The sequence below is a fragment of the Salvelinus alpinus genome, chromosome 6 (assembly GCF_045679555.1).
Source record: "Salvelinus alpinus chromosome 6, SLU_Salpinus.1, whole genome shotgun sequence".
NCBI classification, from domain to species: Eukaryota; Metazoa; Chordata; class Actinopteri; order Salmoniformes; family Salmonidae; genus Salvelinus; species Salvelinus alpinus.
Window position 1 is genome coordinate 22,580,943 of NC_092091.1, and position 22,754 is coordinate 22,603,696.

Genomic DNA, 22,754 nt, shown 5'->3' on the forward strand with positions numbered 1-22,754 from the left:
GCCCTTTTTGCCACCCAGTATCTCTACTTGGCACATCTATCACTCCAGTGTTAACGCTAAATTGTAATTATTTTGCCACTATGGCCTATATATTGCCTTACCTTCCTAATCTTACTCCATTTGCACACACTGTATTCAGATTTTCTATTGTATTATTGACTGTACGTTTGTTTATCCCATGTGTAACTCCGTTGTTTTTGTCGCACTGCTTTGCTGTATCTTGGCCAGGTTGCAGTTGTAAATGAGAACGTGTTCTCAACTGGCCTATCTGGTTAAATAAAGGTGATATAAAAAAATAAATGTTTATTTTCTCAGGGTTAAAATGATTAGCTGAAAATGCTTTTGTAAAAGATTTAAAGTAAAATCCTTTAAAGAAAGTGTTTGATACTGAATTCCAACGAAATTGCACTTGAGCAGTAGCTTCGAGAGGTCATGACTGCATTGATGTCAGTTGAAATGTCTTTAACTCAAAGCCCACAAATTCTATGGTGCTTTACAGTACTTCTCATTGCAGCACTTTATTTTATGGTAAAGAAATGACCAAGTAGATAATTAAATGATAATTACACTGTAATAACCCATTTGTTACACTACTTGTACCAGAATAATAATTGGAAGTATCGTTCAACTCCGTAAATCTTATAAGTTGTTAAAGGGTCGAACAAATAAATGACATCATAGTAATGATCATTTATTTAGGTAGAGAATTTTGGCAGTGAAGACACACACAGAAACTGAGTTCATGAGAGAAAATTCACAAGTGTTGCATGAGAATCAACACAGGGAGAATCGACCACAGTACCTCTTGCCCAGCATTTAGTACTGAATGACCAATAACAGACCAGTACACTGCTCAGTGAGATGGCCAGAATGTCAGTATTAGAGAATGAGCGTTATAGTAATAACCAGTGTGATGGAGAGAATAGGTATGAAACATAGGAGTGTATATGGTAGGGACCACAGTAGAGACCGGTTTCACTGTGTGGGTTAGACAGGTGGGGTGGAGGTGTTAATGCTGGTTAGGCAGTGTGTGGGAGCCGGTATCTGTGGGATTCCGTTAAAAGGGGGGTGAGTGTCGGTGTGTAGAGGCCTAGGCACAGGAGGAACTGAATTAGTGTCAGTGTGGGCTAGTGTGAAAATCTAATTCATATCGTTTGTGACAAACTATTGGGGGTGAGTGTTTGGGTGAGGCTCGGTGCACAGGGAGCTGGCTGTTCAGAATGTTGTAGATAGAATGCCTATTCTGAATGACAGTCTGTTCTGCACAGTACATTTCTAACTGAACATCCTGTAAAAGGCTCGGCACACTTTACAGTTTATGCAAATGGAGTACAACGCAATACGTGAATGTCGTATTTGTCAAAATGGGCGGTTTCTTTTTTGCCTGCTACGCAGATTTTCACTGCTCAAAGTTTGAAATGAAACGTACTATTCCTTACCCCACGGTGGGAGGCACTCGTGTAGATAATGAGGCTGTATCACGCCAAACTCACTTGGTTAAAATGAAACCAGAATCATAGTTCCTCTTTCGGCACAAAGTTGTTTCTCTTCACAAAATTACTATCAACTTATAAATTGCAAAAAAACATTTAACAAGCAGTGCTGGTATAAATCCTTGAAAACAAAAGTGATGAATGTACAAACGCCGTTTATAAACTTTCAAACCGCAACATTTTCTCAAAGCCACGTTGACAGGATGAACAGAATCAGAATTAACATACAATTTAAAAACATTGTCCTCAATCACCCTCTACAAGTTTGATTGACATACACTGGTGTACAAAACATTAGGAACACTTTCCTAATATTGAGTTGCACCCCATTTTGCCCTCAGACCAGCCTCAATTTGTTGGGGTCATGGACTCTATAAGGTGTTGAAAGCGTACCACAGGGATGTTTTTGACACACTCAAACCGGTGCACCTGGCACCTACTACCATAGCCCATTCAAAAGGCACTTAAATCTTTTTGTCTTGCCCATTCACCCTCGGAGTGGCAAACACATAATCCATCTCTCAATTATTGCGAGGCTTAAATATCCTTCTTTAACCTGTCTTCTCCCCTTCATCGACACTGATTGAAGTGGATTGAACAGGTGACATCAATAAGGGATCATAGCCTTCACCTGGTCAGTGTCATGGAAAGAGGTGTTCCTAATGATTTGTACATTGTGTGTGACATGGTTTTCTGCCCTTTAAAAAAAACGAATCAAAGAGAAACTAAATGATACTCCATTTTGTTCTGAGGTGAAAAGAGTAAGATTAGGTCACTCATTCCATCTACTTCCTACCTCCTGAAGTCACCCAAACACAAACAAATGCATTTCTATTAGGACTGCTAATCAATGCGTCAGGCAGCGCAATCCGGGCCTCACAGAGACCCATCCTATTTGTGTCATTACACCCTACAGGTGATAGGACAGCTAGACAATATTAAAAAGGAAATAACTTGTTAAAACCAAGTAGTAAGCTATCACACAGCTCACAATGAGAGGTGCAGCCCCGCGTGGTACACAGTGCACACTGGTACACAGCGGACAGGAAGGCCACAGTCTGCTACTGGTGTGGGGGAGGGGGGCACAGAGGTGGGGGTCCGATTGGGGACAAGGGAATAGGTAGTTCTGAGTCTACCTCATTGACTTGAACTCATTCCCCCATGTTTGGTCCTTCTCAGTCTCCCAGCATCTCTGGGGGGGGGGGAGCACTGTTGGGGCGCCGGAGGCACAGAGACTCCTCAGCTGGACTGGCTGCCCCGCACATACAGCAGGATGTCAAAGTTAGCTGAGGTGTCATGGCATAACACAGGCTTACTAGGATGATGCAGGAGGCCTGGGTGTTTTAGGCGAGGGAAATGGCCAACAGGAAGACCAAGATACACTACATGCAGGGCGGGCCAGGCTGTTTCACTCAATGGGGAACTGGCTGCTGAGGAGTCAACTCCCTGGAACAGTCTGGTGACAGAGGGGAAATGGTCATGTAAAAAAATGAACATCTATATGGGTCAGATACATCCAATATAAAAATACTGATAACTGATTCCTGTTAAAACATGTCAAAGACCAAGTTTACAAATTTGATTGAATTCCTGACTATAATACAATGTCTATTTCAGGGTAGATTTATTTTAAATAAATGTTAATTACAGTATACCTCATAGGGGGAGATCAGTGTCAGTCAGGTCAATCGAGCAGACACTAAGATCATGAATGACTAACTAATTAGTAGGTTAAGAACAGGTTGTAAATTACTAGCCTGTCACCTATTCTCAAAGTTGAAGAGCTCACCTTGCAGGGAACAAAATGACAGTGTGAAAGACTGAACGCTGATAACACGCTGTGCTGGTGAGACAAACAGTGGTGAAGGACTATAAAAACTGCCCAAAAATACTAATGAAACGCATGCTCTAGATGCAAACAGCGGTTAGTCACAACACATACAGGAGAAGTCTCTACAACCGTCACAGTGGGGAGCCTCTATTGGGTGCACACGCTTGGAAAAAAATAATGTATGGGTCTAATTGTAAAGACATGTCATTTAACAGTAAAAATGTATTACATTTTAATGTGGCATGAACACAAACAATAATGACATGGTCATCTGATTAGCTAGGTTCAGCCAATTGGCGACCAATTACTATGCGAATATTCTAAAATCTGCATAAAACAATACGCGCATTTTCCCACCAGAGATGTTTCCATCAAATATACTTGTTGCAAATAAAATGTGCATGATGACGCAGGGCACAAATTTTTATTTTGCAGTTAAATTCCCATGTACCGAATAAAAAAGTTAAATGGGTTCCCATTTTATTTTTAACTCTGATGGTTTTGGCAGACATTTTATTTGCTTTATATAGCGAATGTGCCCACTCGGATCTTCGCACGTCCACTCTAGTCAACAGCTCGCAGATACAGTGCGGGTATAGCCTACATGAGATTATTATGGCAGCCAAGCATCGATCATCATGTCACCAGAATAAAACCCTTGATATTTATTGGAAAGGGGTATCAAGCCTTTCCAATAAAGCATTACCACACTGTGAAGTTCATCATAACTCATTTAATCTATAGCCTAATAAACGGCATGCTTTACCGAGTGGGATGACCACACCATAGCGTAACTCCAAGTTCACTTCAATGTGATAGTTATTATATAAATATTTGCACATAACGGAATTTCCACCATACATTCTCATATATTTAATTTTACCGACAAGATCCACCTTGTCTAGAGTGTTTTGTTTTGTCAAAATTGGAAAGTTTGCCAACAAATTAGGTGTTTCCATCAGGCCTGTCGTGACATTTATCTGGCATGTACATTACTCACATGAAAAGGTTGGATGGAAACCTGGTTATTGTAAAGATTTCACTTAAATCGGCTACCTGCAGCTGTGCACATTCATCTACTCAAAAATAATTCCAGCATCCATTTGATGAATGGAAATCTGTTACAAACACCATAATGACATTCATCGATTGTTATTAGGCCTACTACTAGTGGATGCCAAGTTTTCCCCAAAAATGTGAAAAAAATTAAATTACATGAAATGGTTCATAAATTTCCTGCAATTCACAAGTGGCTGAATCTCAGAGCGAGCAAACCAGCATATCAGTCTGTGTAGCCCATATATCCAGTGCTGTCTCGCCAGAAATACTATGACAGTCGCCGTTTCGCTCGCAAGGATGCTTTCTCCAGTGAGATTGATGCGTTATGCTCTTGTCTTGGTCTAATTATAAATATTTAGAGAACCCCCCCTCCCCAGTTTGCCTTTAGAGGAGCTCATGTCCTATTCAGGGGAATAGGACATCCCTGTGGCTCCCCCGTAATTCGCACTCCTTGTATCTAGCATGGTCAGGTCTGTCAGGAAGGTGCCCAAGTAAGGTATTGTCCCCTGCAGTGCACCCTGGGAAAAGAAAAAGCATAGGATAAACCATACCAATACGTCTGCAGCCACTGCCAAGCTTATCTCACTTTGACTTCCCTCCTTAAAACGTAAACAAACAGGGCCTTGAACACAAACTGCCAGTGGCTTGTAGCTTGCGCCATCTCTCACCATTTCCATTTTCCTCTGGAATCGTTTGAGAGTGTGTTTCTGGTGCTCCTTAGCACAGCCTAACTGATTGGCAAACTTAGAGGTGCCCTCCTGTAGTGGAAAAAGTAGATTGCAGTAGTGATTTGATATTTACACAATCAATTAAATCAATCAACCACTACACCAACAGCCAAACACTCTCATATAATGTTATTAACAGAGCAGTCTCTCACCCCTCATTAGCAGCTCTCGGCTGGTCAGGTAGTTGTTGTGATGCGAGAAGATGTCTGATAGCTCCCCAAATGTAGACATGCTGTCTCTGGGGGAATTACATAGAGAAAAGGTTAGAACTAATTGGGAAAGCATAGGAACTCCTCCACATGAGTTGTGACTAATCAGTTCATATGCATTCAGGTTGTGAAAGAAAGACTCACTTGGGCACCCAGGACCAGGCCCTCTTCAGTCTGTAGAGTGGGTTGGACTGCAGAGCAGACACAATGGCACGCAGCGACGAGAAGTTCTTAAGCATGCGACACTCCTGAGCGATGTCTATCCAGCGCTTGATGACCCGTGCCCTGAGGTGTGGGCGGATCTGTTGTCGGTGCAGTATGGTTCTGACCACACATGCTGCCACAGCGTTGAACTGGGTGATGGTGGCACGGATGGTGGGAGCACTGTGCTTGTTCTGTTTCTTATCCCTCTGGGACCAGATGGAGCCCAGGCAGTGGTGAGGAATCACCTTCTTGAACAACAACTGGAAACAGACAAACTAATTAAGCCGTGTTCACATTGGCTTAATTTCATAGGTGGTTTGAAGTCCGGTAGAAATCTGATTCCTTTTCCATGTGACTTGTGTCTGAACGGTCAAATTTTATATATTTGCCCTCAAGTTGATTTTAGACTTATTTGGCATATCTTGTTGCTTGCTAACTACTCTAATAGTTTGACAAGAACATGTGGTAGCTAACTAGCCTGTTAATTGTTTACAAACAAATGAATGTGCTAGAACGCTAAACAGCTACCTAGCTAGCTAGTTGATTTCTGTGGCTAGCCAAAAATAATTTGTTTTGAAAGTTGAATCAACTTATCCTGAGGTTTTAAAAGTGTTCTTACACTATCATTTTGAACATTCAAAGCAACTGGGAAGATTCCATGTCAGGCATTGTTGTCACCTTAGCTTTCTACATAACCTCTGAGTAATAGGACGCACGAGCACCACCAATCAGCCTACACCACTGGGCACACCCGTCATTACTATGACAACTAGCGTAGCCATGTCAGGAAATGGCTGCTGTCAAAAAAAAAAAAAAAAATCAGATTTGGTCACTTGTAACTTACTGTTTGGACAGTACGTAGTCCAAAACGGATTTGAAAAACAAAACTGATTTTAGCATTAAGGCCTGCAGTGTGAATAAGGCTTTAGATTATTAGGTTGCGTTCATACAGGCAGCCCAATTCTGATCTTTCGTTCACTAATTGGTCTTTTGACAAATCACATTAGATTTTCACATCAGATCTTTTCAGAGCTGATCTGGTCAAAAGACCAAACAGTGAAAATAAATATGAGAATTGGGCTTCCTGTCTAAACACAGGCATAGTATTAAAACACTTAAACGTATATTTATCGTGCATTGTTCAAATCCCAGCTGGGAATCCATACTCCCACCCAGACCCCCTCCCTCAGCCTCTCTCTTACCACATCCATATAGGTCAGTTGCTCTGCCACCAAATCTGTATCAAATGACATGAAGTCTTCCTGGACCTCAATCTCCACTTCCTCATCCTCACACAGGCCGAAGGAGCGTATGCTGTCAAAACCGCTGGAGAAACCTACCAGGAGTAATGATCAGATTAATGATGGAAGGCCAAACATGGAGATAAAAGTATTTTTAGAGAGAAAGAGAGAGAGAAAGATACAAAGATAAAAACTAAAGAATTAAGGATAGAGTACTAATTAACGAGATATCTTACTGTTCACCCACCCTCTGAGTCTACATCCAGACTGGCCTCAGCTTTCAGCTGCTCCAGTAGACTCTGGGCTCTACGCATGGGCTCCGATCCAGGCAGGGCCCTCTGTAGGTAGGCCATCACCCTGTGGAGGCAGGGGTAGGATGGAGGCTCCTGGAAGTCCTCTCGATACTGGCCCATCCAGGCTCTCAAGATGGAGGCCAGGGCACTAAGGGGGATGAGGGGCAGCAAGAGTCAGGGAGGGCTGCTGGGAGTAAGCTGCTGCTGACAGAGGGCAAAGCAGACAGGAAAGCTACACAGTAACAACTCAACTTCGCTTGAATCAATATGGAAATCAAGCGAAGACAGACCAAGTAAAGCAGGAGACGTTGAGAAATCTTACATTCGAACAGCTCCTTTGGTTTCAGAGGGTCTACATCGCTCAGTCTGTCCTTCACTACCCTCTGGAATTCCATACCTGAGAGAAAAAAAATTCAACACCACTGTCTACCATCAGTCTAAAAGCAGTGAGACCAGTAAGTCTCCTCAGCCTCTCAATGTAGAGCAGTAGTGTTCTTCAACCATGTTTCTGGAGAGCCACAGTCTGTACACGCTTTGTCGCTGCTCAACACTTACACGTGACTTAATCAAAATCATGTTGATTAGATGATTATTGAACCAGGTGTTATAGCACTATGACTGGGACAAAAACCTGCACACACTAGGTCCCACCAGGATCAGCTGTTGTCAGCTCCTGCTATACACTCTAGCCACCATGGGCCCCCAGCCCAGAACCAGACGTACTTGTCTAGCAGCAACTGCAGCACAGTGTGCGTGCTGGCGAAGGTGCGGTATGTGGACAGGAAGATGCTGGTGTAGGCGAGGTCATTGCCCCAGAACCCCGTCAGCAGGGTCTCTACCAGCCGCTCCAGAGTTCCAGCACGGATCTTCCAGGTTTCTAGCTGGCTCACCGTGTGGCCGGGTGGCAGCCGGTCCCCCGCTGCCTGTGACGAGACAAGATGGAAAGAACCAGGGATATTAGAACAATGAGAATGGGGAAAGAGGTTGAGACAAAGGCACCCTATATTTAAATTCTTAGGCAGACGTGTCAGAGTATTGTGTCTGCTGGGAGAAAAGGGAGAGGGCGAGAGAGAAAAGGGAGAGGGCGAGAGAGAAAAGGGAGAGGGCGAGAGAGAAAAGGGAGAGGGCGAGAGAGAAAAGGAAGAGGGCGAGAGAGAAAAGGAAGAGGGCGAGAGAGAAAAGGGAGAGGGCGAGAGAGAAAAGGGAGAGGGCGAGAGAGAAAAGGGAGAGGGCGAGAGAGAAAAGGGAGAGGGCGAGAGAGAAAAGGGAGAGGGCGAGAGAAACCTTTGTGCTGCTAGCGCGCTACAATAGGAAACTACAACAGGTGACCTTGCTGAGGCGCAGGCTGGCACGCTGCTGGGCACAGGGGAGTGTGGAGACATGGCGACTCCTCAGCTGGACAGGCCACCCTGCCGTGCCTCGCACACGCAGCAGGAAGTCAAAGTTGGCTGAGGTGTTCATGGCGTAAAACACATTGGCGTTGTCAGGAATCACCAGTTCTAGAAAACGAAGGATTTTTTAATTACAATATTATCACAAGTCAGTAATTACAAATGAGAGTATAAAAGACAGTGTGTGATATTTGAGTGACAGGGAGAATATTTGTACCTCTTTCGTCAGAGATGACCTGCACCAGCTCGTATCCCTCCCCAGGCTCACTCTCCAGGTTATGTTTGGCCACGGCTCTAGAAATCACTGCTGGAGTCTTATCCTGACTCGTCAACTGGGGAGGGAACAACACCATGTACCAATCAAAAACCACTTTAAAGGGTTCCATACATTTATTCAAAATGTCTTGGCCATCTGAATCAAAGTACTAATCTCCTGCTGAGCCGTACCATGATGCTCTTGTAGAGGTTGCCATTGCCCTGCTCCAGGCTGACTCTGATGATGCAGGCGTCCTGAGCCTGGGTGTTGTAGGCAGGGGGCAGGGGAGAGGAGGGGGACATGGGCGTTAGGGAGCGCAACCATCTTGTGCGCGACTGCCTGGTGACAGAGGGAAAATGTTCAGGTTAAAAAAAGGACCATCTATACGGGTCAGATAAATCTAATGTAAAACACACTGATATAACTGATTCCTGTTAATACATATTGGGCTCTATTTGAACAAATCTAAAGCAATGGTAAATATTAGTGCTGGCGGTAGAGTTATAGGTTCAGGGTGTCTACGAAATATTTTTGCTATTTTCACAACCCGAATAATGACAAAAAAGGACTGGGTTTTGATGAATAAACAAGTTAAGGGTTATTCAAAGCTTGGCCCCTCACTGGCCTATCAATGTGCTCCATGGTTAAATATGTGCTTGCTTCAAGTTGTGCATTTCCAGTCTCCTATGTATTGAGTTGTTAGTCCATTAAATAGTTTGCCCCATATTTGCTAAATATGTTGAAAATGTTTGCCGTCCACATTGTTCTAATTGCATTGCTAAACATAGGCTATAGCATTCACACTGATATAGGGGCTAGGCCTACTGTAAATTGTAGTCTGGACATGGAAACAGTCAATAAGCAAGATGACATTCCCTAGGCTATTGAAAAGTAAAAATAGTATATATTTTCAAACAAAACTGCCTATTTATAATAGACTGTCTAAATACAGTTACAGGCACTAAAATTGCTCCCTGTGGGTGTATAATGCAGACAAGGCAATTTAAGACTATGGAGGGTTTTACACACATCCAAACTTTTCACAGGATCTGGATACCCACCGAGCACATTTGGTTCCTTGGAAGTGAACATGTCGCCTGAGAACTTAATTTTTAGGTTGCAGGGAGGTCCTGAAAACATTTTACTATGGTTCCCTGAAAGTTTTATTAACGTTCTGAGAATGGCAATTGTAGGTTGAAGTTTTTTAATAATTTCCTTAATTATTTCAATAACACTGCTAAGCTTATTTTGGGTTTACTTTTTTGAACTCCAAGCACAGACAGGACACACAAAGCCATTTCCTTATGCATGCAAACATTTTCTTTGTGACAGCTTAAATGAGATTCAAAAGTATTCTTATTTTCTTCATCCATGAGATTAGTCCACTGCGCCATCAGGATGGAGCTAGCATGCCATGTTTTTTTACACATACAAAGCTGTTCATTTTAGTCTATTCAAAACAAGGGTTGGAACCGGTTCAGGGAACAAAACCAAAAAAGGAAATTTGAGGAACAGAACCGTTATTTGAAAAGCATGGGAATCGGGTTAATGAAACGTTATTCTACGTTCGGGGATCTTTTTCCAGTCCCACAGAAAATCGCAAAACAAAATGCCTTTGCAAAGCCCTCACTGTCAGTCAAACCTTTTCCAGCGTCTGCCTGCCAGCTGGAAATCTTTGCCAGTAGTATGCATGCTACCTTCCCCTCCCTTTTGAAGCATACGTTACTGTAGTCTACTGACGACATTACAAGCATGACTTAGAAATTAGGGAGAGATGTTTAAAAGAATGGATGTTAGGATGAAACAGTCGGAGTTCACCAAGCGCAACATAGCTTCAGCGTGTAAATCAGCTAGAATGATGTGTCGGCATCGAGTAATTGTCTCTGGCCCCCTCCCAGTTAGGGGGAGTGATGAGCTCTACAGCAGAGTCTCACAACTCAATCGCTGGTTGAAAACGTTTTTTTGCCCCTCCCAAAATATAGAATTTGTAGATAATTGGCCCTCTTTCTGGGACTCACCCACAAACAGGACCAAGCCTGGCCTGTTGAGGATTGACGGACTCCATCCTAGCTGGAGGGGTGCGTTCATCTTATCTACGAACATAGACAAAGCTCTAACTCCCCTAGCTCCACAATGAAATAGGGTGCAGGCCAGGCAGCAGGCTGTTAGCCAGCCTGCCAGCTTAGTGGAGTCTGCCACTAGCAGTCAGTGTAGTCAGCTCAGCTATCCCCATTGAGACCGTGTCTGTGCCTCGACCTAGGTTGGGAAAAACTGAACATGGCGGTGTTCGCCTTAGCAATCTCACTAGAATAAAGACCTCCTCCATTCCTGCCATTATTGAAAGAGATCGTGATACCTCACATCTCAAAATAGGGCTACTTAATGTTAGATTCCTCACTTCAAAGGCAGTTATAGTCAATGAACTAATCACTGATCATAATCTTGATGTGATTGGCCTGACTGAAACATGGCTTAAGCCTGATGAATTTACTGTGTTAAATGAGGCCTCACCTCCTGGTTACACTAGTGCCCATATCCCCCGTGCATCCCGCAAAGGCGGAGGTGTTGCTAACATTAACGATAGCAAATTTAAATAAAAAAATAAAAAATAAAAAAAGACGTTTTCGTCTTTTGAGCTTCTAGTCATGAAATCCATGCAGCCTACCCAATCACTTTTTATAGCTACTGTTTACAGGCCTCCTGGGCCATATACAGCGTTCCTCACAGAGTTCCCTGAATTCCTATCAGACCTTGTAGTCATAGCAGATAATATTCACATTTTTGGTGACTTTAATATTCACATGGAAAAGTCCACAGACCATGGACATGGACATTTTATTATGTTTGCAATCGCAACAAACAATCTGCTCAGACCCCAACCAAGGAGCATCGAAAGTCGTGCTATAAATTCTCAGACAACCCAAAGATTCCTTGATGCCCTTCCAGACTCCTTCTGCCTACCCAAGGACGTCAGAGGACAAAAATCAGTTAACCACCTAACTGAGGACCTCAATTTAACCTTGCGCAATACCCTAGATGCAGTTGCACCCCTAAAAACAAAAAACATTTGTCATAAGAAACTAGCTCCCTGGTATACAGAAAATACCCGAGCGCTGAAGCAAGCTTCCAGAAAATTGGAACGGAAATGGCGCCACACCAAACTGGAAGTCTTCCGACTAGCTTGGAAAGACAGTACCGTGCAGTATCGAAGAGCCCTCACTGCTGCTCGATCATCCTAATTTTCCAACTTAATTGAGGAAAATAAAAACAAGCCGAAATTTATTTTTGATACTGTCGCAAAGCTAACTAGAAAGCAGCATTCCCCAAGAGAGGATGGCTTTCACTTCAGCAGTAATAAATTCATGAACTTCTTTGAGGAGAAGATCATGATCATTAGAAAGCAAATTACAGACTCCTCTTTAAAGCTGCGTATTCCTCTAAAGCTCAGTTGTCCTGAGTCTGCACAACTCTGTCAGGACCTAGGAAGACACTCAAGTGTTTTAGTACTATATCTCTAGACAATGATGAAAATAATCATGGCCTCTAAACCTTCAAGCTGAATACTGGACCCTATTCCAACTAAACTACTGAAAGAGCTGCTTCCTGTGCTTGGCCCTCCTATGTTGAACATAATAAACGGCTCTCTATCCACCGGATGTGTACCAAACTCACTAAAAGTGGCAGTAATAACGCCTCTTGAAAAAGCCTAACCTTGACCCAGAAAATATAAAAAACTATCGGCCTATATCGAATCTTCCATTCCTCTCAAAAAAAAATTAAAAAGCTGTTGCGCAGCACCTCACTACCTTCCTGAAAACAAACAATGTATACGAAATGCTTCGGTCTGGTTTTAGACCCCATCATAGCAATGAGACTGCACTTGTGAAGGTGGTAAATGACCTTTTAATGGCGTCAGACCAAGGCTCTGCATCTGTCCTCGTGCTCCTAGACCTTAGTGCTGCTTTTGATACCATCGATAACCACATTCTTTTGGAGAGATTGGAAACCCAAATTGGTCTACACGGACAAGTTCTGGCCTGGTTTAGATCTTATCTGTCGGAAAGATGTCAATTTGTCTCTGTGAATGGTTTGTCCTCTGACAAATCAACTGTAAATTTCAGTGTTCCTCAAGGTTCCGTTTTAGGACCACTATTGTTTTCACATATACATATATATATATATATATATATGTATATTTTACCTCTTGGGGATGTCATTCGAAAACATAATGTTAACTTCCACTGCTATGCAGATGACACACAGCTGTACATTTCAATGAAACATGGTGAAGCCCCCAAATTGCCCTCGCTAGAAGCCTGTGTTTCAGACATAAGGAAGTGGATGGCTGAAAACTTTCTACTTTTAAACTCGGACAAAACAGAGATGCTTGTTCTAGGTCCCAAGAAACAAAGAGATCTTCTGTTGAATCTGACAATTAATCTTGATGGTTGTACAGTCGTCTCAAATAAAACTGAAGGACCTCGGCGTTACTCTGGACACTGATCTCTCTTTTGACGAACATATCAAGACTGTTTCAAGGACAGCTTTTTTCCATCTACGTAACATTGCAAAAATCAGAAACTTTGTCCAAAAATGACACAGAAAAATGTATCCATGCTTTTGTTACTTCTAGGTTAGACTACTGCAATGCTCTACTTTCCGGCTACTCGGATAAAGCACTAAATCAACTTCAGTTAGTGCTAAATAGGGCTGCTAGAATCCTGACTAGAACCAAAATAATGTATCATATTACTCCAGTGCTAGCCTCCCTACACTGGCTTCCTGTTAAGGCAAGGGCTGATTTCAAGGTTTTACTGCTAACCTACAAAGCATTACATGGGCTTGCTCCTACCCATCTTTCCGATTTGGTCCTGCCGTACATACCTACACGTACGCTACGGTCACAAGACGCAGGCCTCCTAATTGTCACTAGAATTTCTAAGCAAACAGCTGAGGCAGGGCTTTCTCCTATAGAGCTCCATTTTTATGGAATGGTCTGCCTACCCATGTGAGAGACGCAGACTTGGTCTCAACCTTTAAGTCTTTACTGAAGACTCATCTCTTCAGTAGGTCATATGATTGAGTGTAGTCTGGCCCAGGAGTGTGAAGGTGAACGGAAAGGCTCGAGCAACGAACCGCTCTTGCTGTCTCTGCCTGGCCGGTTCCCCTCTCTCCACTGGGATTCTCTGCCTCTAACCCTATTACAGGGGCTGAGTCACTGGCTTACTGGTGCTCTTCCATGTCGTCCCTAGGAGAGGTGCGTCACTTGAGTGGGTTGGGTCGCTGACGTGGTCTTCCTGTCTGGGTTGGCGCCCCCCCTTGGGTTGTGCCGTGGCGGAGATCTTTGTGGGCTATACTCAGTCTTGTCTCAGGATGGTAAGTTGGTGGTTGAAGATATCCCTCTAGTGGTGTGGGGACTGTGCTTTGGCAAAGTGGGTGGGGTTATATCCTGCCTGTTTGGCCCTGTCTGGGGGTATCATCGAATGGGGCCACAGTGTCTCCTGACCCCTCCTGTCTCAGCCTCCAGTATTTATGCTGCAGTAGTTTGTGTCGGGGGGCTAGGGTCAGTCTTATATCTGGAGTATTTCTCCTGTCTTATCCGGTGTCCTGTGTGAATTTAAATATGCCCTCTCTAATTCTCTCTCGGAGGACCTGAGCCCTAGGACCATGCCTCAGGACTACCTGGCATGATAACTCCTTGCTGTCCCCAGTCCACCTGGCTGTGCTGCTGCTCCAGTTTCAACTGTTCTGCCTGCAGCTATGGAACCCTGACCTGTTCACCGGACGTGATACCTGTCCCAGACCTGCTGTTTTCAACTCTCTAGAGACAGCAGGAGCGGTAGAGATACTCTCAATGATCGGCTATGAAAAGCCAACTGACATTTACTCCTGAGGTGCTGACTTGTTGCACCCTCGACAACTACTGTGATTATTATTATTTGACCATGCGAACATCTTGGCCATGTTCTGTTATAATCTCCAGCCGGCACCGCCAGAAGAGGACTGGCCACCCCTCATAGCCTGGTTCCTCTCTAGGTTTCTTCCTAGGTTTTGGCTTTTCTAGGGAGTTTTTCCTAGCCACCGTGCTTCTACACCTGCATTGCTTGCTGTTTGGGGTTTTAGGCTGGGTTTCTGTACAGCACTTCGATATATCAGCTGATGTAAGAAGGGCTATATAAATAAATTTGATTAACTTTTTCAATGCTCGTTAAAGAATGCAGTTTCCCATTGAATTAACTACAAAAAAGGTAAGATGTGTTTTAAATTCTAGTGCTGCTCTGCAAACAAGGTTGTTAGCTAGCTAGCTCTGATCCAACTTTAAACAAACTCTGAAGTTCAAAGACGTCTCAAAGTTCCTCCAAAGGTATAATTCTGTGGGCCGAATTCAGATAATGCATGTCATAAAAAGATGCCCAGCGGCAAGCCTCCTCCATCCGCTCTTGCAAAATTTCAGTTGCATCTCGCGCCCTACACTGACTGGCAGCACAGTTTGTGTGTTCGTATTTCAATATGATTAAACCATGCCGTTACGGTAAAATACAATTTGCTCTTAACTTCCCTATACAGATTAGAAAATTAAAAAAATCTGCCATAGCAAGCTGCTCTATCCGCACTGATTGGTGAAGTAATTTAAATGTCAAACTAAATGTAAAAAAAAATATTTACATTTCAGAGGTTAAAAAAGGAACGTTAGTCTTTTTTTGAAAATTGTTCTGTTTAGAAAGAAAAGATTGGAAAACAATTTTGGTTCCAACCATATTCAAACAGACCCCATTTCAAAGGAAACAAGCACTCAGTAAGATCAGGTGTGGCCAATTAGTGGGCGCAGCCAATATGCCTGAAGACACTTAAGAGTTTTGTTGATGCTGAGAATGGAATGTGTTTATTTTACTCCCTTTTTTCTCCCCACATTTGTGATATCCAATTGCGATCTTGTCTCATCGCTGTACTGAGAACGTTCCAAAGCAAGCAACAATCATGCACCATTTCCAGAAAGTTGTGGGAAGGTGGTACGCAAAATATTCATAGGACAACCACACTCTCACCATGCTCTAAGAAACATCTGGTTCTCAGAACATTATGTGCTACCTGGGTAAAGCTCCAATATAAAGAGAGAAAGGGGGAACGTCCACTCACCATTATACTGCTTTCAAATGTAATGTTTTGTAAACATAATGGAACCATCTTACAGATCATATTTGCCCTTTTGAAATTGCATTGCATTCGAGCCATAAACCCATGTCAACAATATTTCTAAATAAGATCGGGTCAGAGGCACAATATCATAAAATCGCTTCGCTCGTTCCATGGCACTGTGCACACGTACTGTAGGCCTAAATGTCTTTACGCGTACCATTCGCACATCTATCTATACAATATACTAGGCTTCTGTCAATTGTATCGTTGCCCATGTGCGAAGCAGATTTTAAATCTAATGTTGATATGGCATTACAGGAAGATTGAAGAGATTGGAATTGCGTGTCTTTGGTAATCGGGGTGCTCTTTGAAAATGGGGATGATAGTCTACTTAAACAAGCGAAATGCAGGTATGTGAATAATGAAAAGGCATGAGGGCAAAAACCTCCAACATATTTCGAAGCACTATGTAGACCATTCAAAACCCATTTATTCATAGGCTACTTTTGACTAAATGTCCAAGTTAAATTCTGCTAAACTAGCCTTGATTGGAGGCAGGGTATGCTTGTTTTTTATGCAATTAAACAAAAAAACTAAAACGGGGGATACTAAATACGAGATTCACCGGCATAAAATTCACATGTCTCCTTCCATGGGCACCGTGCGTAATGGTTGGATAGGCTACACTTCCACTCTCAAAATCAATGCCATTATCAACTGCGTTACTGTCAACCTGCTTTTTGTGAGTCTTAAAACGTCCCATTAGCGCTGCATGAAATTGTCACTTTCGGGGCGTTTTTAGGACACAACTTAAATATTGCCACCCCTCCCAACTCAGCACAAGTGAGCTGATTTTAGACAGATAAATTGACAGACCTGCCATTAGAGCTGGAAAATGCCAGTGCGCCAGTTAACATCACAAAATTGCAAACTAACAAGAGTTTGACACTTAAGCCTCCTCAGCGTCAGATGGAAATAGAGACCAATAAGGCTAAGGTTCCAAATCTGATTGTAGTCAACGGAATTCAATAATGTCTATTATTTCAGGTTAGATTTATTTTAAATCTCAAAGTTACGTACAGTACACATCATGTTAAGTCCTCCAGTGTGTACTTACTGGCTAAGTCTCTTGACAATGCCCTTGCAAAGTTTGCATAAAGTCGTACTGCTGTCTCCCACTCCTTCAATGTCACAAGACATGGCATGGCTGCAGAAGGCAAACAGAGAATAATCATGATATCACTACTACCAGTCCACTTATCCTGAGTAGGAGTAAAACAATCAGAAAGAGATGGAGCAGAGAGGATAGAGGGAGTAAGAGCTGATGTAGATATACAGTGTGAATGATTACTGACGCTTGTACCTCTCCTCCTCTCTGTGTTGAGGCTGGCCCTTGAACCAGCGCAGGAAGGCAGCATTAGCAATAAGACAGTAGCTGTTACACGCAGACTGCAGCAGCTTGATCCGAGCTATCACCTCAAACTCCTGAATAAGAGAGTCAGAGAGAGATCAAGGTCACAGTCAATTTATTTCACTAGGCAAGTCAGTTAAGAACAAATTCTTAACATAAAAAGCTGACTAACAATGACTTTTCCCACTTTACCTAATTAGTGGTTTAGAACGGGTTAAAAATGACACTCACCCTTCGCATCTTCTCAAAGTTGATTAGCCCCCCCTGCAGAGGACACAAAGATGAGTGTGAAAGACTGAACAATGATACCACGCTGTGCTGGCTAGACAAACAGTGGTGGTAGACTAAAGACTGTCAAACAAATTCCTCAAATACTCATGCTCTATTTGCAAACAGCGGCCACAACACACAGGAGAAGTCTACATCCAAACAGAATGAGTGAGTAGGATGATAGTAAGGCTCACCTCTACTAGGTCTGACCGGGCAGTATCTAACATGGTCAGGTCTGTCAGGAAGGTGCCCAGGTAAGGTATCGTCCCCTGCATGGCACCCTGGGAGGAGAGACAGAGCAATGGTTCAAAATCATACTGATACATCAGCAGGCACAGCCAAGCTTATCTCACTTTGACTCCCCTCCTGAAACGGAAACAAACTGGGCCTCAAACTGACAGTGGCTTGTAGCTTGCTCCATCTCTCACCATTTCCTTCTGCAGCTGGATTCGTTTGTGAGTGCGTTTCTGGTGCTCCTTAGCACAGCCTAACTGATTGGCAAACTTAGAGGTGCCCTGTAGGGGGAAAAGTAGATTGTGTAACTATCAAATCACTACTACATTCAATCACTACACCAAAATCCAAACCCTCTCATATGATGGTATTAACAGAGCAGAGTCTCACCCTCATCAGGTCGTCAGGTAGAGTTAGAGTTTGTGATGTAAGATGTCTGATAGCTCCCCAAATGTAGACATGCTGTCTCTGGGGAATTACATAGAGAAAGGTTAGAACTAATTGGGAAAGCCTAGGAACTCCTCCACATGAGTTGTGACTAATCAGTTCATATGCATTCAGGTTGTGAAAGAAAGACTCACTTGGGCACCCAGGACCAGGCCCTCTTCAGTCTGTAGAGTGGGTTGGACTGCAGAGCAGACACAATGGCACGCAGCGACGAGAAGTTCTTAAGCATGCGACACTCCTGAGCGATGTCTATCCAGCGCTTGATGACCCATGCCCTGAGGTGTGGGTGGATCTGTTGTCGGTGCAGTATGGTTCTGACCACACATGCTGCCACAGCGTTGAACTGGGTGATGGTGGCACGGATGGTGGGAGCACTGTGCTTGTTCTGTTTCTTATCCCTCTGGGACCAGATGGAGCCCAGGCAGTGGTGAGGAATCACCTTCTTGAACAATAACTGGAAACAGACAAACAATGAGACGATTAGTATTAAAACAACATATACTTATCCTGCATTGTTCCAATCCCACCAGTAACAGTCTCCTCAGCCTCTCAATGTAGAGCAGTAGTGTTCTTCAACCATGGTTCTGGAGAGCCACAGTCTGTACACACTTTGTCCCAGCTCAACACTTACACGTGACTTAATCAAAATCATGTTGATTATTGAACCATGTGTTATAGCACTATGGCTGGGACAAAAGCCTGCACACACTAGGTCCCACCAGGACCAGCCGCTGTCAGCTCCTGCTGTACACTCTAGCCACCATGGGCCCCCAGCCCAGAACCAGACATACTTGTCTACTAGCAGCTGCAGCACGGTGTGCGTGCTGGCGACTGTGCGGTATGTGGACAGGAAGATGCTGGTGTAGGCAAGCTTATTGTCCCTGAATGCCATCAGTTGGGTCTGCACCAGCCGCTCCAGCGTTCCTTCCCGGATCTTTACAGCTGGTTTCCTTTCTTTCACAACCCTCAACCTGCGACGGGACAAGATGGAAAGAACCAGGGATAGGTGTTGAGACAACGACACCCTATATTTAATTCTTAAGCCGATTTGGGAGAGAGAACTTGCTGCTACAACAAGAAACACTTCAATCTGATTCTAATCAACAGAGCGCCCCTCATTGAGCCTGTCCTCTGGCTCAAAGAGGACAGCAGACTCCGTCCAACTCACCAGCTCTTTACTCTCAGTCAGCACTGCTCTCTGGCAAACATCTAGCCACTGGAAATGTACTGACTGTCGAGTACCAAAAATATACATTCACACTGTATTTGCTTAGATTTTCTAGTCAGATGGCACTCTGAGAAGTGCCACAACAGTAAACAAAGCACCAGTGTGGCTCACCGTTTACATCATCTTGCTTTCCACTAAACAAATAAGATTACAAGTCAACAGAAAACAAACCACCACACAGACAATAGCTAGGTTTCCATCCAACTTTCATGCAAATATTCAAAAATTCACAAACATTTTCCCACCAGACATGTTGCCGTCAAATGTATGTTGCAGATTAAAAGCTTTGCACATAAAAATAACAAGCTAAATGGGTTTCAATCGCATTTAACTCTACTGATGGTTTTGTCAAAAACAATGTTGGGTCATGTGCCCACTCTGGTCATGGCAGGTACACGCTAGCCAACAGCTTGCAGATAATGGGTATAGCCAACATGTGATTATTATAGACATTTTTATTTGTCAAACGGCAGCCGAGCATTGATCATCATGTCACCAGAATAAGACCCTCAATATTTATTGTAAAGGAGCAACAAGCTCACCACCTTGCACTTTCACCACCCTGTGAAGTTCATCGTTTATTTCATCTGTAGCCTAATAAACTGCATGGTTTCCTGAGTTGTAGTGGGAGGACCACACACCGCGTCATCGCTTGACTCTTGGAAAGTTCACAAATTTGCTGTTTACATCAGGCCAGTCGTGACATTTTTTTATCCAACGTTTACTTTACTTACATAAACAAAAAAGGTTAGACAGAAACCTGGTTAGTCTTGCTTTCACTGGCTTACTCATATACATAACTCCCACTCAGGACCTGGATAATGCTCCAATGTTCTGAGCACAAATTGCATCTCCTTGCTTGTGGTTGGCTGGATGAAAGTTTCATCATCCAATTATTTCAGAGCTACAGAAGTGCAAGTTTCACCATTGCACAGATTGTGGTGATACATTGGCACAAGAATTATTAGAATATGGCAAATATTAGGAAATTATTGCATTCTAGCCATGCTGGCCAGCCTACCTGTGACATGAAACCAATAGGTTGGAGGGGATAATGGCTGTTGCCAATTTATTAAATGCACATTTAGCCTAAATGGGTAATGGAAAGACTTCTCCACCTACATTTTTATTCGACATTCCAGGTCTTTGCAAAACATATATTTTTAGCTGTGACGTCATTACATCCAGCTGTTAATATACAGTTACAGTTCAACGGAAATGTACCGCAGCAGGCAATTGTTGCATCAATTTTCTATGCAAACATTCTACATGTCGAAAAAAATACAAAGTCTGGTTTATTTTCTCATCCATAGACTCCAGTTAGCTGCAAGACAATAACACAAAAAGGCAAATAAACGTAACCTTTTTGGGTGAACTCAGTTGAGGTCTCAATTTACTGTTGGGAATTAGAATAGAATACACAAGGTGTACTTTCAAATTTTGGTTGCGCAACAGCAATCACTCAATTAGCCCATGTCAGCAAAACATTTATAGATTGGTAAATTCTAGCCGCCAGCTATCTAAACCTGTAGTGAGTATGGTCGAAAAACCTACCAAGGTGGGCCCCACTGATAATCAGTTATGTTAAAAACCGAAAAACATTTGCCTCTATTCTATGGCAAAATGTTTAGAACTGTAGGAAATGAACTGTAAAACTGCTAATTTCTCTCCGCCCCATGGCAAAACGCGCCGAATTGCAGGGGAAAAAACTAACTTCAATTTGTTCTCTTCACTGTCATGAGGGGGGGCCGGTAAATGTTTTGATCGCATGGTGGGGCGCATGTGGGTAAACAGACCCCACATGAGTTCTGATTTTTTTGTTGGTCCCCTCTGCTATCAAAGTTGCCCCTCCCTGGTCTAGAGGGTGTATTAACGAGTGTCGAATTTCGTCAACAATTTTACTAATTTGTTACCTACGTGAAGCTTATTTAATCGAATAGAAGTTTAATAATGGTTAGGTTTTACGAATGCACCAATACGGACGCACGTAGCATTTTGGAAACTATGAAAAAACGACTATCGGAGATGTGCCAGTTCACATGACTATGTGGTCACTAATTGGCTAGAATGGCCCCAATTGATCTCGCCTCCCATCTTTTGATTATTTATTTCCATTTTTAGAGCAGTAACTCGACTAGCTTGTCAATATAATAAAATAATTTAACTCAATGTTATAATGTACCCCTCTATTCCATTATCTACTACATCCCCAAGCCTAATAGCCCCTCTCCTCCAGCCTCTAAAGATGCCTCTTAAAACGCTAAATAACCTGCAGCACAGAAAAAAATAACTTTTTTACCATCTTAATTTTTCAGGTGAATCTCATGACCAGCGCTTTATGATCCGAGGACTGCATCAGAACACGGTAAGTCTACCCAGTGCATAAATGTTTCCAGTCCCCAGCCACATGGTCCTGCTCTGTAAAATATTTTCTCCTCCACTACACACACAATCTGTCCTCAATCTGTCTGCGTTGTCCCCACTTGGTTTCAAATCTTCTTGTTCTTCTTCTGTGGATTTTATATGGCGGTTGGCAACCAACTTTAAGGCGCATTACCGCCACCAACTGGACTGGAGGGTAGACCATTGTCAAGGAAGGCAGAGAGGAAGGGAAGCGGCAGGTTTATCTCGGCCAACAATGTCTTCTCCAGCAGGTGGCATTTTTTTTCGCTCCCGGGGCTTGAAGTTTTTTACGAGGTTTATTTGGTCAAATATAAGTTTTGTAATGCTTAGGTTGTTATGAATATACCGATTTATAAGTAGGACAAGTGACATCCCAGCAACTTTGATAAAAAACACTTTATATCGGAGTTGTGCCAGTTAGTTCTATAGGGAATCCTTGGGACATCCCTAACCTTAACCCTTACAGGCACCTTAACCATTTTACATTTCAACATCGATAGAGCCCCACAGTGCTGGTGTCATAATACCCATAAAACCTAGCGGTCAAACAGGGAAATGGTTTGTTGTTTTTTCCACCATTAATTTTTCCCATAGGGAATTTTAGAAACAATTAAAATAAGGGCTGTGAGTGGTCTAGGGCACTGCATCGCAGTGCTAGCTGCGCCACCAGAGTCTCTGGGTTCGCGCCCAGGCTCTGTCGCAGCCGGCCGCGACCGGGAGGTCCGTGGGGCGACGCACAATTGGCATAGCGTCGTCCGGGTTAGGGAGGGTTTGGCCGGTAGGGATATCCTTGTCTCATCGCGCTCCAGCGACTCCTGTGGCGGGCTGGGCGCAGTGCGCGCTAACCAAGGGGGCCAGGTACATGGTGTTTCCTCCGACACATTGGTGCGGCTGGCTTCCGGGTTGGAGGCGCGCTGTG

General features: G+C 43.4%; 2 protein-coding genes and 1 long non-coding RNA gene across 4 annotated transcripts in view; 1 reads left to right on the forward strand and 2 right to left on the reverse strand.

The window, feature by feature from the left end:
- The window catches only part of LOC139578364 (perilipin-3-like), a 61,941-nt gene extending 55,598 nt beyond the window's left edge, over positions 1-6,343 (forward strand). For both annotated transcript variants that reach the window (XR_011675534.1, XR_011675535.1), the window contains exon 9: positions 6,312-6,343. The gene's annotated coding sequence lies outside the window, so the exon portion shown is untranslated. The remainder of the gene's footprint in view (positions 1-6,311) is intronic.
- On the reverse strand, positions 1,521-18,387 carry LOC139578363 (ral guanine nucleotide dissociation stimulator-like 1). The gene is made up of 18 exons (XM_071405842.1): positions 18,339-18,387; positions 18,148-18,225; positions 17,952-18,038; positions 17,718-17,804; positions 17,485-17,517; positions 17,206-17,327; positions 16,960-17,049; positions 8,897-9,044; positions 8,667-8,781; positions 8,388-8,557; positions 7,782-7,981; positions 7,381-7,455; positions 7,013-7,206; positions 6,727-6,860; positions 5,465-5,784; positions 5,264-5,349; positions 5,052-5,141; positions 1,521-2,949 (listed from the first exon to the last, which is right to left on the reverse strand). The coding sequence occupies exons 2-17, from the start codon at positions 18,151-18,153 to the stop codon at positions 5,128-5,130; spliced, it is 1,881 nt and encodes a 626-aa protein (XP_071261943.1). The 5' UTR covers positions 18,154-18,225; positions 18,339-18,387; the 3' UTR covers positions 1,521-2,949; positions 5,052-5,127.
- Positions 18,388-18,529: 142 nt separating this feature from the next.
- On the reverse strand, positions 18,530-21,899 carry LOC139578366 (uncharacterized). The gene is made up of 3 exons (XR_011675536.1): positions 21,732-21,899; positions 18,996-19,175; positions 18,530-18,658 (listed from the first exon to the last, which is right to left on the reverse strand). It is a non-coding gene; the product is annotated as an uncharacterized lncRNA (long non-coding RNA).
- Positions 21,900-22,754: the final 855 nt, after the last annotated feature.

What these genes read in the sequence shown, in the direction of transcription:
- LOC139578363 (XM_071405842.1), bottom strand. An exon ending in TCCAGCTGCAGAAGGAAATG is followed by an intron (nt 17,805 to 17,951) that starts GTGAGAGATGGA and finishes CTCTCCTCCCAG; the next exon opens with GGTGCCATGCAGGGGACGAT. An exon ending in GCCTGGTCCTGGGTGCCCAA is followed by an intron (nt 5,350 to 5,464) that starts GTGAGTCTTTCT and finishes TAATTCCCCCAG; the next exon opens with AGACAGCATGTCTACATTTG.